Source organism: Camponotus floridanus, unplaced genomic scaffold (assembly GCF_003227725.1).
Source record: "Camponotus floridanus strain SB8 unplaced genomic scaffold, Cflo_v7.5 scaffold11, whole genome shotgun sequence".
NCBI classification, from domain to species: Eukaryota; Metazoa; Arthropoda; class Insecta; order Hymenoptera; family Formicidae; genus Camponotus; species Camponotus floridanus.
This window is the reverse complement of record NW_020229226.1, coordinates 2,858,746-2,872,052: the sequence shown is the minus strand read 5'-3', so window position 1 is coordinate 2,872,052 and position 13,307 is coordinate 2,858,746. Positions and strand designations below refer to the sequence as shown.

At 41.8% G+C, this 13,307-nt stretch overlaps 1 protein-coding gene across 6 annotated transcripts in view; it reads right to left on the bottom strand.

Moving 5' to 3' along the window:
• LOC105255594 (homeotic protein distal-less) overlaps window positions 1–13,307 on the bottom strand; it is a 103,352-nt gene that overhangs the window by 78,447 nt on the left and 11,598 nt on the right. For 4 of the 6 annotated variants that reach the window (XM_025412729.1, XM_025412735.1, XM_025412727.1 and 1 more), the window contains exon 2: window positions 5,597–7,772. In XM_025412729.1, the coding sequence (XP_025268514.1) occupies window positions 5,597–6,107 (511 nt within the window). In that variant the 5' untranslated portion in view covers window positions 6,108–7,772. The remainder of the gene's footprint in view (window positions 1–5,596; window positions 7,773–13,307) is intronic. The other 2 variants (XM_025412731.1, XM_025412738.1) reach the window with 1 other exon arrangement.

Genomic DNA, 13,307 nt, shown 5'->3' with positions numbered 1-13,307 from the left:
TATGGATGCTTTTTTTTTTACAAAGTCGCGAGAAGGGTACGGATGCATAGAGAGGATAGACTACGCGGTCGTTAACAGCGAGGCGTATGCAAAATGCGCGGCAGCGGCAGAGACCGCCGCAAAGTGTTACTTTGGCGCGCATTCAGCCGCCTAGCATCGCGGAAGGTTCTTTTAGAGTCACATAATCAAACCCAACCGAACGTATGATAATAAGCCCACCGAGCGATTAATGCGACGTTGATAATCACACGGTAAGCGCGCGGCTCTCAATCCAAAGAGCTTGAAATTACAAGGTGTCCGTCTCTCTGCCCTAGGCTGGACTTAACGCAACCTGTCCAACATTGTCGCTCCGAACCGACATTTTATATTTCTACATCGCTACCACACTGCGCAACAAATAATCAAGACTGTATTTCAGTCTAAGAGAGGAGAGAGATTCCTCATTCAAATATTTTATCGGACTAACTCGCCATTTTTTCATAAAGGAATATTTATTTATTTATTTATTTAAAATTTGTAAATTTTATTATACGATATTTCGTGATTGTAAGCTACTTTATTATCCGTCAAAAATATCTCTTACTAATCTAAATAAGAATATTGATACAAGACATGATTTCTGCCGCCAATTATTATTACTTTGACAATAATACGCGCATATTATTCGAGCTTTTCCCATATGTTTACTACGAGATTCGTTTATTTAAATTCTCTAAGTTGTGAAGAAAGCACACAACTGATAGGTATGATATCCGGGAATGTATCTCTGACGAAAACACGACTTGTACAAATCCGATAGTTCGGCAGGATTTCAAAGAAGCCAAGCCGTGCCAAGCTCCCCAGGTATACCTCTGCCTAATCCTTATGAAAACAATCATTTAATACCTAATCCATCACTCGGACCCGGGGAAGCATTGTCTTTCGACCGTTCCGGATTAAGTCGGGCGGCAGTCGGACGTCAAGTCAGGTGACTGATGCGAGATACCGACGGGCGCCTCGTCTGATACGAGAGAAGCACCCGTTAATTGGATTCCAGCTTCAACCACGTTTGTTCGTTCATTCGAGAAAAAGACAACGGGCGTGATGCGGATGCGATGACAAGCTGATCCACTTGACGCAACGATAAGATTCGTCGACTCGCAAAACATGCCACGAGTATATTCGCCATACACAGAGAAAAATGTATACTGTATTCAAGTAAATATTAGTTATTAATTTATTTTAAGTATACCATAAGTTTGTATATCCGCAAATGTATCATAAGTTTACCACAAGCATTAATTTAATTGAATATATTCTGAATTTTAGTAAGTGCAGTATTTTAGTCAAGAATATTAAATCGAAACAAAAATTTGCTTTGCTTACTACAAGAGTTGACGTAGGGTAAGTTTGATTTTTCTTTGATACAACTTTACCATATTCTTGAAGAGAAAATAAATTCTTCTTTTGAGTACATGATAATGAGATTTTCTAACACTTGTGAGTATATTTTAAGATTATTATCAAGAATATATTCTTTGTTGAAGAAAACTATTACTTAAAAGAAGAAAAATAAACTGAGTAATCGCTTTTCTTGGCAGTAGAATAATATTTTTCTCTGTGTACATGCAATGACAGTTCTTTTTTCCTCTCTCAGTTTGTCGAATATCGGACAATTTCATTAAGATTCTAAAAGTGCGAGAGGAACCGACATCATCGCTCTAAACGACGATATAAAATAAACTGACTTTGAACAAATTAACTACATGTTAAATGATCGCGAGCTTATGTGGGTAAAATGGACGAAATAACTTATGCGAGTTACCAGATTGAAACCTGAAATGCATGTATGCGCGATAAGAAATGCGATGACAGTTTCAACATGTGGATAAACGATTATCTCTTATGCGATACTTTAATCACTACAAGTTGCACAAAAGTATCAAAAGTATCGTATATTTCGGTTCAACTCTTATCTCTCCAACCGAGTTCGCGGAAACCGACCGATGTTCGGTCGAGCGTGCCTTTCTAGGAAATAGACTGCGCGCGAGAGAGATTAGAAGTTCTCAGAAAATCCGGGCCACGAATAAGATGCGAGATGTGCTCACGAATTATGTATTTCACAAAAGATAGTTTTTCTGTTGAATCGCGACGATTATTATTATTAATCATTCATCGATCGAAGGCTTTGCGCGCTAATTTTAATTTAAAAAATTTAATTTAATTTTCTATTAAATTAAAAAAATTTTATTTAAAATATTTAATTTAAAAAATTCAAGACATCATCATTAAATCATGAAACTTATTCGCAGATTGGAATAAATATCGCAAACATTCTTCTATTGAAAAAAACGATATCAAAATAGAGCGATATTGATTACTTTTTATTTTTTTTAAATTAAAATACGTTAATCCATATGCTAAAAATTTTTCTGGCTTCTTTGCCTCTATTTTCACTTCCAATAGCCATTTTAATATTCATACAACTATTTTTCGATTAAATTTTTCACAATTACCCGACAAATTGCAACGTTAAAAACGTGTCGCGACTAATTGTGCCGCGAATCGATCGCATGCGGATGCGCGTTTAATATTATGCAATACGCATGTAAACTTTGCGCAATTACCGCGTCACCTTTCTTTCAATTGGATAATCAAAATCGCTCGGAAATAATCGTAACTTTGCGCGTCGATCAGATGGACAAGTGACAGAATCGCTTTTATTGTCCGAGCGGAATGCACAAATAGTATGGCGTGCTCGTTAGCAATTAGACGGATCGCAATTGTCATGCTGCATTTATCATTCAATCGATTAAATCGGCGCGATCGATCTCGTTAATGGCCACGATTTTTATTCGACGATGATTGTCGCATCACGCGCTCGTTCGCTTTCGTTGCTCCCATAATACCTAGGAAGAAATGCGACGAGTTTCGACGAGTCTTATACTCGAAGCATTACAACGGGGGACGCGTAACTTCCGCTGGAGAAATTTCCGTCGCAGAAATGCCAAAGTTATGCGAACCCTTCGATAAAATTTCTACGGAGCGGACCGGGGGAATAATGCATTTCGTTACCGTACGATTTATGAAAAGCGAGCCGCGCGCGGAGAGTAAGTTGCGAAGGAAAATGACCGGTAATTTAAAGGCGAAACGCAAGTTTCCCTCCCATGCGTGAGAATTCAGCCCCCTGACAGCCGAGCGATCAGCTGACGCGACGTCGGCTCGCGGATTCCTCCCGGCTCGGTGGGAAAAGAAAGTTTTTCCGCAGAGAAACCCTTTCGCGATTCTCGCTCTCGCGTTGGGGAAGAGCTCACCGAGGCAATTTTCGAGAGGGGCGCCGCAAAAATTGCTCACCCAAGAGAGAGGAGGATTCCGTAGAAATGCACGGACTTTCAGCGAGAAAGAGAGAGAGAGAGAGAGAGATCGCCCTGCGATGGACGTTACGAATTCATGGGGCGTAAACGGAGGGTAGCAAACTATCGTCGCCACCCGGTCTCTCTTTCACGAGTCCTCCCGAGCCTCCGCAAGAGGCCTTTTCTCCGAGCGCGAGCCGACGGAGCCCCTCTATATCGCGCGATAAATTATTCGCCGAATGTTGCGACTATGGCGGAATATTTCCAGACAGGGTAACCCGGGTTATATTTGAAAATGCAATCGAGCCGAGAAGCCGGCGCAAATGTCGCTACGGGGCACGCGGACTTTCTCTCCGAGCGAAATAAGTTATCTCGATCACGCGATTTCGCGACGTCGATGTGTACAATAGGCTCATGTTACGGGAGAAATGCGTCAAAGGTATACCATGCATGTGACACACGAATAAAATGGAAGAAAAATTTCGATGAAATATGATAAGACTACTTGTAACGTTACCCACACACACGCGCGATTCAAATTAATTGCGCTATTTGTGGCTTTTCCGTTATTATAATTTCTCGCGCTGAGAATCTTGAACGATTATCTTCATTTTTTTCCCAATTCCAACGACAATGTACTTGCAAAGATACTCGTGTATCGTAGTGTCATCGTGTAATGTCTCGAGCGATTCCGCGATCCGCAACAAAGCAGGGGCGAATCCGATAATAATCGCAATTAAGTGACTCGGGATTTCGCGCGCGAGACAAAAATCGCGATTACATCGCGCTAATGCGATTCGGAGAAGCAAAAACACGAGGGAAGAAACGAGATGATCGGAAGGAAACCCCTACGAGAGCGAGAGACTTTTAGAGGAGAAGCCGTGACTGCTCCCGTTTGGTCCCGAATCTTTTTGTCTCGTTCGTTAGCCGCTTCGCGGGACTTTTTGGGCCCCGAGGATTCTTAGTCATATATCTTATTCCGTCTCATTGTGCCGTGTGACATAGCTAGGGCATCGACCGGCTACTACTACCTGCTACCCTAAATATATTTTTTTTTGTGCCCCGCGTTTCCTCTACCTTTATTTTTACCTCGAGAATCTCCGTTTTAAATTACGTCCTGCGACGTAAAAATTGAATCGGTAAATTAACCGTCTCATTCATGAGGAATTGATAAACTTAAAAATGAAATGTAATTTAAATGAAAAAAAAAGAAAGTTTCAAATTTCTATTCCGTTATTTATTTAAAAAAAAAAACTTTCATTTCCAATTTCTTCGAGTTTTTTACAGTTTATAACCTCCGTTATAGAATGGAGATAAAGATTATAAAGATAATGCGAGGCTACAAAGTAAACTTTCTAAAGTGTCGCACGGGGAAGGGTAACGAGCGACGTAAAACCGGGCTGACGGAATCGCGAGTCGCGGTAAACACGCGGCCAGAGTTTCTTTTTTACGCCGAACAAAACGCAGCATCTGATTGCGCCGCGAAGAAGTAGGTGAGCGTTTCGCGTTTTGTCGTCGCGCGGAAATTCGCGAGCGCGGATTAAGACGTTCGCCGAGCGCGAGGGGGCGATAAAAGAACCCTCCCTCCCCACCCCCACCCCCCCGCGGCCGTACAATAAAGTCGTAATGTAACGAAACGCTCGCGAGATACAGGTGACCCACCGGAAACGCCTGTCGCCGTCTTATTTCTGCCTCGTGTCAAGGTGATTCTTGACAAATGTTACAATCGCTGGCACGATATTCGCAGCTCGAAGTCGTCCAGTTATTAGCGTACCGATGATGGACGACTCCGAAAAGAAAGCTCTTATCTATCTATATCTAAAGTGTAAGGCCCAAGATGACTATTCGAGTTAACATTCGGAGCGCGCGCGATTTCCAATCCGCTCCTCAAGAACACACTGACGTTACGAGACTCTTGATTTATTACGCTGGATTGTTGATTATCGAATTGAAGGCGAATTTGTTTACGAGCGTTTCCTCGATCGTAATTAACGGGAGAAATTGTTCGCGTCGTCAATTTTGCCGCGCGCGTCGTCAATTACGCATAAGCGCTTTCGCCTTGAGCCCTTCGAGATGGTATCTCCGTTCCATGACGACACTTTGCACTCGCGAAAACTCGACCGATCTCGTAGGACCTCGTTAGGGCCCATCGTAAGGATGAAGAACACACCGACGAAATCGACGCACGGAACGGAGAGCCATCGGCGATCTAACAAACTAGACCTACGAGCTAATAGAAATGTAAAAAGGCTGCGAATACATACAGTTGGGGTACTCACCGTCCTTGGGCGGCGAGGGGCACTGGGGGGCGTACGATCCCAGGTGATATCCGTAGGCGTTGTGCTGGTGCATGGGCGCGAACGGATATCCGGCGAGCGCGGATCTAGGACTGGGGAAGCCCGCGTCCGCGTGCTGCTGGTTCCCGCTGCCGGGGCCGGAGCCCTGGTGGGCCGCGAGCGAGCCGACCTGATGCGAGAACTGATGGGCGCCGGGGACGTTGTGGCCGCCCGGGTAACCGCTTCGTAGACTCGCCGGGTTATACAGATTATTGTGCTGGAGCTCGATGAAGGCGGACTTGCCGCTCTGGGAGACGGGGGTGCTGGACGTCGTGCTGTCGCTGCCGTTCCCGCCGGGCGGCCCGGGCGTCACCGAGCCGAGGCCGGCGTGATGAAGATGCTGCTCCATGTCGGAATTGGCGCCCCCGGTCCCGCCGCCGCCGCCGCCTCCCCCGCCGCCCCCGCCGCTGCCGCCGGTCGGTCCGCCGCCGCCCGACATGCTATTCGGGGTCGGGGTACTCGACGGACAGGGGTCGCCCGCCCCGAATGGGCTCCCCAGGTCCGTGAAGTTGAGCGTCGTCGTGCTGCCCGGACGCTCCACCTTAGACACGACGTCAATGCCGCCGCCACAGCCCACGATCTTCGCTAGACTCGCCGACGACGTCGTCGCCGCCGCCCGGCCTCCGTACGGGGCCCGAATCTTGGGGCCACTCTAGGTAGGCGCGCGACGCTACCAGGACGAGCGAGTGTCGGAGCAAGCGCGGCGAGCCGACATCGGCGCCGACAGCCGCCGTCGGGTTGGAAACCTCCTTCGAACCTCCTCCAAACTCGCGCTCGTAGAAACGGAGTTCGATTGTTCGCACTCGGTTAGGTCACCTCGAGTCGCGCACTGTCGCGATGTTCGAGAGAATATATTCACTCGCTTCCGGCGGAGTCTACGCTTGCACGTGAGCCGTCGCACTCACCCGTCGCTCGGATGTTTTTGTTTCTCAGCTCCGACACCACTTGTCACACTTGTCCACTTCACACGCGTACTGATCCTCGCGGAAACACTGTTGTCGCAAAGCCAGCCTCTCCGGGAGAGAGAGAGAGAGGGTCCAGGTCGATGCTACTCGATGATGACTGTCCGGTGCTCGTGTCAGCTCGTGGTCGCTCGGCTGCCAAACGGAGACGCGTCGCGACGTCGCGACCAGGCCGTCGACATATCGGTCCCTCGCGCTTCCGCGTCGCGACGAGCGATGATGACAGCTTGACTCGGGGTACTCGCGGTCCGCGATCACATCGACCGAAAACGGTAGACTCCGAGAGACCAGGATATCGGGGTGTCCTCTACTCGACACTCGCGCCCGTCGCCGATTTCATTTAATTGCACGTCGTGGACCCGCGCGCGCGCCCGCTCGCGCACCTCCTCGGCGACGGTGTGCTTTTTACGCGCGTCGCGCCGCGATTACACTTGGCCCGACGAGCGTATCGCGCGCGCACCGACTGGACGAAGAAAGTAAGAGAAGAAGACGACGATGACCAGGGCGTATAGAAGAGGAGAGAAGAGCACACACGCGCGTCTGGTTCCAGTAACTGCAGTGCACACCGCGCGACGCGGACCGGTATAATGATACATAATGAAGCCCGAGCCGCTCCCCGGAGCCTGGTTCACCGTTTCCGAGAGTCGCCGCAGCGGCGCTACTCAAGGCGAAGCCTGTGAAGGGTGCCAGGCGCGTTCGCGATTGGCGCGTCGCGCTCTACCCCACCAAACGTATATAAACTCTGCAACGGCGATTGGAGTTGCGGAGGCCATTATGGTATCCACATGGGTGTCGCTGAAGAACAACCGCGCCTACGTCTACCCGGTCGCCCTCGGGGCTACCGACGATGCGCCGAGGTGCTCTGTATACCTGCCTGCCCGGGGAAGTCCGTTCGTTCGTCGGGCGTATTAGGTATCCGGCTGATATCGTCCGAGATATTGCTCCAAGGAGGCCAGCGCGTCGCAGAATCGCGTCTGTTGTTCTCCTGCGAGCGAGTTTCATTCATTCGTTAAGTCGCGCGCTCTATCAGGTGACGCGAGGTGAGGGACGAGTGACATTCCGATCGTCGACGTCTCGATTCTTGAGAGAGTTCGCTTCAGCTCGGACGGATTACTTGTGGGCGATCTTCCAAGGTTGACAGTCTGAGACACGAGAATACAGAGATTACGATCCAAATCGCAACTTTCGGATTGTTTTGTTCAAATTAATTAATCTTAGTAACGATGAAAATAGGGCGACACCAATTATTGATTATCGATACGATATATGTGCTATAAAATAATTGCAGTAGATGTAGTACTCGTAATTTTTATCTCATTCTTTTCAAATATGGGGGGAACATCAATTATTGATTATTGATACAATATAATATGTGCTATAAAATAATTGCAGTAGATGTAGTACTCGTAATTTTTATCTCATTCTTGTTAACAAATATTGATTTCGATCGTGTCAGTTTCGACTTTTATTTAGGTCCTCTTGACTCAAAGATAGACAACAAACTATGAAAGAAGCTATTATATATTGTACACAGTATTCACTTCACGTAAACTACTTTGTATCTATTGTAAGAGATCATTATAAGCAAAACATGTGTTTATATTCCTCACATAGTATTTTAATAAATGTTTGGTTTTTATTTTTCAAAGAATTTCATTCGTCTTTTTCAATACTCTCAATCTCCAAAATTTTTGTTTCTCCAAATTTATACGCTAAATATTATTTTTTATGCATTCTCTTCGCAGACTTTGATGAAATCAAAATTTAGTAGAAGTGAGAAGAGTTTCACACATTTTATTTATTATATTCGATAATCAAATCTGTTGGTTTATTTTAAATTTATGATGTAATCATATCCCATAGTCATTAAGAATAATTATTACATACTCAAAATCTTGTCGGCATACACATTACTCTTATATCAATTTGAATTTCAGGCAGCTGTCGATAATTAGTTGCATAAAAATTGCATTTATTTTCAAGAACACTGTGATACTTTTTACATTTCTAATTATTTATTGAAAATGGGAATGTAATGATAAATAAAAAAATATGGAACATATTAAGTTAATACTATTAAAAAACCAAACAAGAATCATGTGTTATATTATATACCCAGATAACTCGCAACATGTGACATTTATTGGACTGTCATATGATTCGATTCTTTTGTATCGAGTCATTCATCCAGAATGATAAATTTTATCAACCTATACAGTTTATTGTAATTGTATTATCAGTATTGATCACATAAATATTATTGAATTCTTTGAAAAAAGAAAAAACCATGTTTAACTCCGTTTATCAACTCAATATGAAGAAAGTGAATCGCCAATGTAAAGATATAAAGACAGACATAAAGTTGTCATGCGAATGGAGCAATTTTTTTTCTTTCCTTTTATTGTTATATAAACCGTTGCAATTGTATCAAATTGGCCATAGTTTTTAACAGCAACAGTTTCGATAATGTGATTGTTATGTGATGATTTGTTGTTACTAATTAAATCTCAAAGATTAGCGACGCAATAATTACACGCTTGAATAATAAACACCCTGCCGATTGACGCTATGATTTATAAATTTGCATATAAATAAAAACCGGAAGAAAATATTATTGTGTCATTTATTTTATATTTTTAACTTTCAAATGATCCAGCAACTGGAACTTTACTTTTATATATCACAATTTATTTATATTAGTTATTTATATAATATAAAATTATAACAAGAGTACGATGAAAACTTTAGATAAACAATATAAAAATAACACTCGGTCATAACAAAAAATTATTCATATTGCATTCCATTAATCTTGTGATTGAATTTCTTGGACAATTTGGCGTCGTAAATGTATGCAGCGGTAGTGAGAATATTTAACTTTAGTATGAAGTGCAGTTTGTAATGAGATAGACTCTTTACTGATAGTATCTAGGAATCGGGTGAACGAGCAGAGATAGATTAGATCTTGTTCATGAGTAGCCTCAACCGTCTGTACTTATGCACTCATTGACTATCAATACCGTGTAATACGTATCAGTGTAATTAATTTAATTAAATTTTTTCATTAGTGGATATATCATTCTATCATCTCTTTAACATTCGTAATTAAATGATGAATGATAAATAAGTCTTCATTATGCATCGTTTGATTGAAGGTTTTTTTACGAATGATTCATGATAAATGAGTGAGAGCGACATTTTCTATGAAAATTGATATACTTTGGCTAATGAATTTTTATTGCAGTCATTCTTTCTCCTTTTTATATTAATTAATATCGTGCTTTTGATCTTATTTGTAAAAACTATGTTGTGCGTATAGATTAAATTTAATTTCAACAAAATTATATACGTCGATGTTATTAATTCAAATTTGAAAATATTTAACTATTTTATTCTCTTTATTTTATATTATTAATATTAAATATAAATTTTATTCACATTCTAATAAATGTAATAAAAATTGTTTCCACAACACGCGGAGTAAATCTGTCTCTGAGATTTCGGTAAAACTTTAGAAATATATATGACGCGGGACAATTGAAACAGGAACTCGTTGATTGTCATCCTAGCACAGTGACCTAGAGACATTTCTTTCTGGATTATAATTACACTTAATCAGTCAGAGCGAGCACAATTACTGTCTTGAGCGTAGTTATCGTCTACAATGATATTAGTCGCTAGATAATACCACGTCTATTAACATTGCGTCACGTTTCGTCGGTGTACGGACTCGATGCTTTAATTACGCGAGCACTCATTTTCGATACGCTCAGGAAAACGCGATATTAATTACACAATTTTATCGATAAATAATTGTCCACGTCATACTGAAGATGACGTATTTTTCCGATATTTCGAAAAATGCATATATAACTTTAGCTTATATGCAATAATTATCAATAATTTTAACCGATCTATTTTTACCGATTATTGAAGAAATAAAATTGCAAAATTATAAACGAAAATAGAAAACACGAAGATATATTGAGTGACATAAAACTTTTAATCTACGAGAATAAAGTATACGCAAAACTCTATTTTGTTACATGATAACAGCCCTTTAGATATAGCGGAGAGTTTTATGATCAAATTTGAAATATCTATAGGTTTGTTGCATGCAACTACAATTGTACGCTTACATGAAAACTATTCCGCGGTAATATCCCTCATGAAATAATATGTTTGAATAGGAAAGACACACGATATATAAATATTGATATTTTTTTTCCTCTATGCATATCTATTCACGCTATTTTAGTATAAGCACTCATATTTGCCACTTTCATTTTACACTCTACGTGGTTTAATTTTTCTTTTTTTTTTTTTTTTCAAAATTTGGCATGACAAATATTATTTAAAACGAGAAAGTGTGTTAATTTTGAAGACGACTTTTAAATCTTTGAAATGCAAATACGTGACGTTGCGGCGCGATACGTGCGATATGCAAAAGTGCGCCGGACACGAAAATACCAAGAATGGCACGAGGCTCGAATTTCCTTACGTGTCCTCGACAAAATCACTTCCCTCTTCGTAATACCGGTGTACCGATGCGCCCGCGGGAACGGCACTAGGCCAAAAGAGCGTGGCACGCTCTTACAGGCGCGAAATTACATTGGAGGCTAATTGCATGGCGGCAGTAGCGCAAACACGTGTCATCAGTCGACCGCCACCACCATCACCGCACCACCACCACTACCATCGGCTGCGCCATCACCCATGCGATGCCTATGGTGGATAGCTGCGCGGTCGGTTGTGTACGGTGAATTACGTAATTGAGGTAAATGGCGGCTATCCAGAGTGCGGGGAACTGTGCTAAATAAAATGCCATTCAATTAGACGATGAGAAGACCGCGTTGGCGGTACCCGCCAATGTTGTTTTCTCTTTGCCGGAGTCTTCCTAAAGCGGATGATTCGTCGTCGCGCAAAGATGCACGCTTTAAAAAATATGCATCTGGTCTCTTGGATAAAATGGTTGATTTTAATCGATAGTGAATTCAAGTACTTGCGCTTATTCAGGGTGTTTTCGATGCGGGTAGGAAACAGCTGATTTATTATTTACGCGGTAAAATTATCTAAACCATTTTTGTGTTAATTTAACTTTATTTTAGAATTTAAAATAGCAATTTGTTAATATTAAAATATGTAACAAAATAAGATTGATTTTATTTTAAGAATTTGATGAGGGGGATATTTAAAAGATCTACAGATTTAACAAGACATTAATAAATAAACGAAGGAAATATATTCTACCTTGTTGCCCCGAATTCGCGATATTTTACGTGGCGTCAAAAATTGTTTTTCACATAATGCGAGACAGAGAGAAAAAAGAGAAGCGTTCGTAACTCAAGTAGTTTACACAAGTAGTTTACACGTAAAAGAAAAAAGAAATAATACCGCGGTGTGGAAACGAATGGATAAATTGCGACGCAAAGTGGCATTTCGATTTCTCGTTGCCCGTCGTTTCTCTGTCAAATCAAAAGGACGCAAAAATATTCGCAGATTATAGTGCTAAGTGGCACTTTTATCACTCGCTGTAATTGCGCTTGCATCTCGCGAGAACTTTCTCCCGCTCGCGTAGTTTCGCAGATTCCGTGACTGTCGATCGGTGCGCCGCTTATACCGCACTTTTGCGTTCTTTTTTCACCATCCTATATGTGCCTGTTAATGACGGCTTGAATACTTGTCACGTTTTAAGTACAGAGGGTATTCCGAGCGCGAGAAATAATACATTTAGACGATACAGAAGCTACATATTATTGTCACGCGGCAAGTTGCTGTTGGTTGCCATTCAAAATTTTTATTTTACAATTGTTTAAGTTTACTATATCTCCTTATTATTATATATCTTATTAAAATTTGCTATAGGTATACTTTTTGAAAATTATTTAATAATTTACACATGTATCATTAACAGCTTTTTTTATATTTCATTAAACAAAATACTATTAATGAGGACATGCATTCTGTGAAAAGCTTTCATTACCAGGCGTTGTACAATTTAATATTTTTGCGCGTATCGCGTATCGCATTGCACTTTGCTCATATGCATCACGCATTTTCCATGATATCTAACAACGTCTAATATCCACGTGATCGGTGCTTAAGGTATCTACACAACGCGTATGACATGTGGAAAAAACAGAGAAGGAAGTAAGACAGAGAGCGCGAGAGCAGCAGGTCTTCGAGTTTCTCGAGATGCCCGAAGCAGTGACAAGCTCGGATCGTAATTTTCGTACTTTACTGCCCGGCAGTAAAAGCCAGAGCGAGTATAGGTGGGCGTTGCCCGCAAACATTGTGTTCTACACACGGTATTACCGTTCCTCTTAACGTCTCCGAAAACATTCTTTATTTTTAGTGCGCGGACCACGAAATCTATCTACCGCGCCTCTATCACTTTGCTGAAAACACTTTAAGGATTGTCGCGAAATCGATTCCATTAATCCATTATATCGCCGATGATTTACGAATACACATATGTATATAAATCCGCTTATGCGGATCTCGAAATTATAGATCAGATGTATAGGATTGCAAAAACATACTTCTCATTAGAGTTTCAGATATTGAATTTTTAATGACATAGTAATAGAGAGAGAAAAAAAATATCGTAGTTTTTCAAATGAAATGTACCATTAACTTTAAGAAAAAATGGCGAAATGCGAGAAGATGTCAGAGTG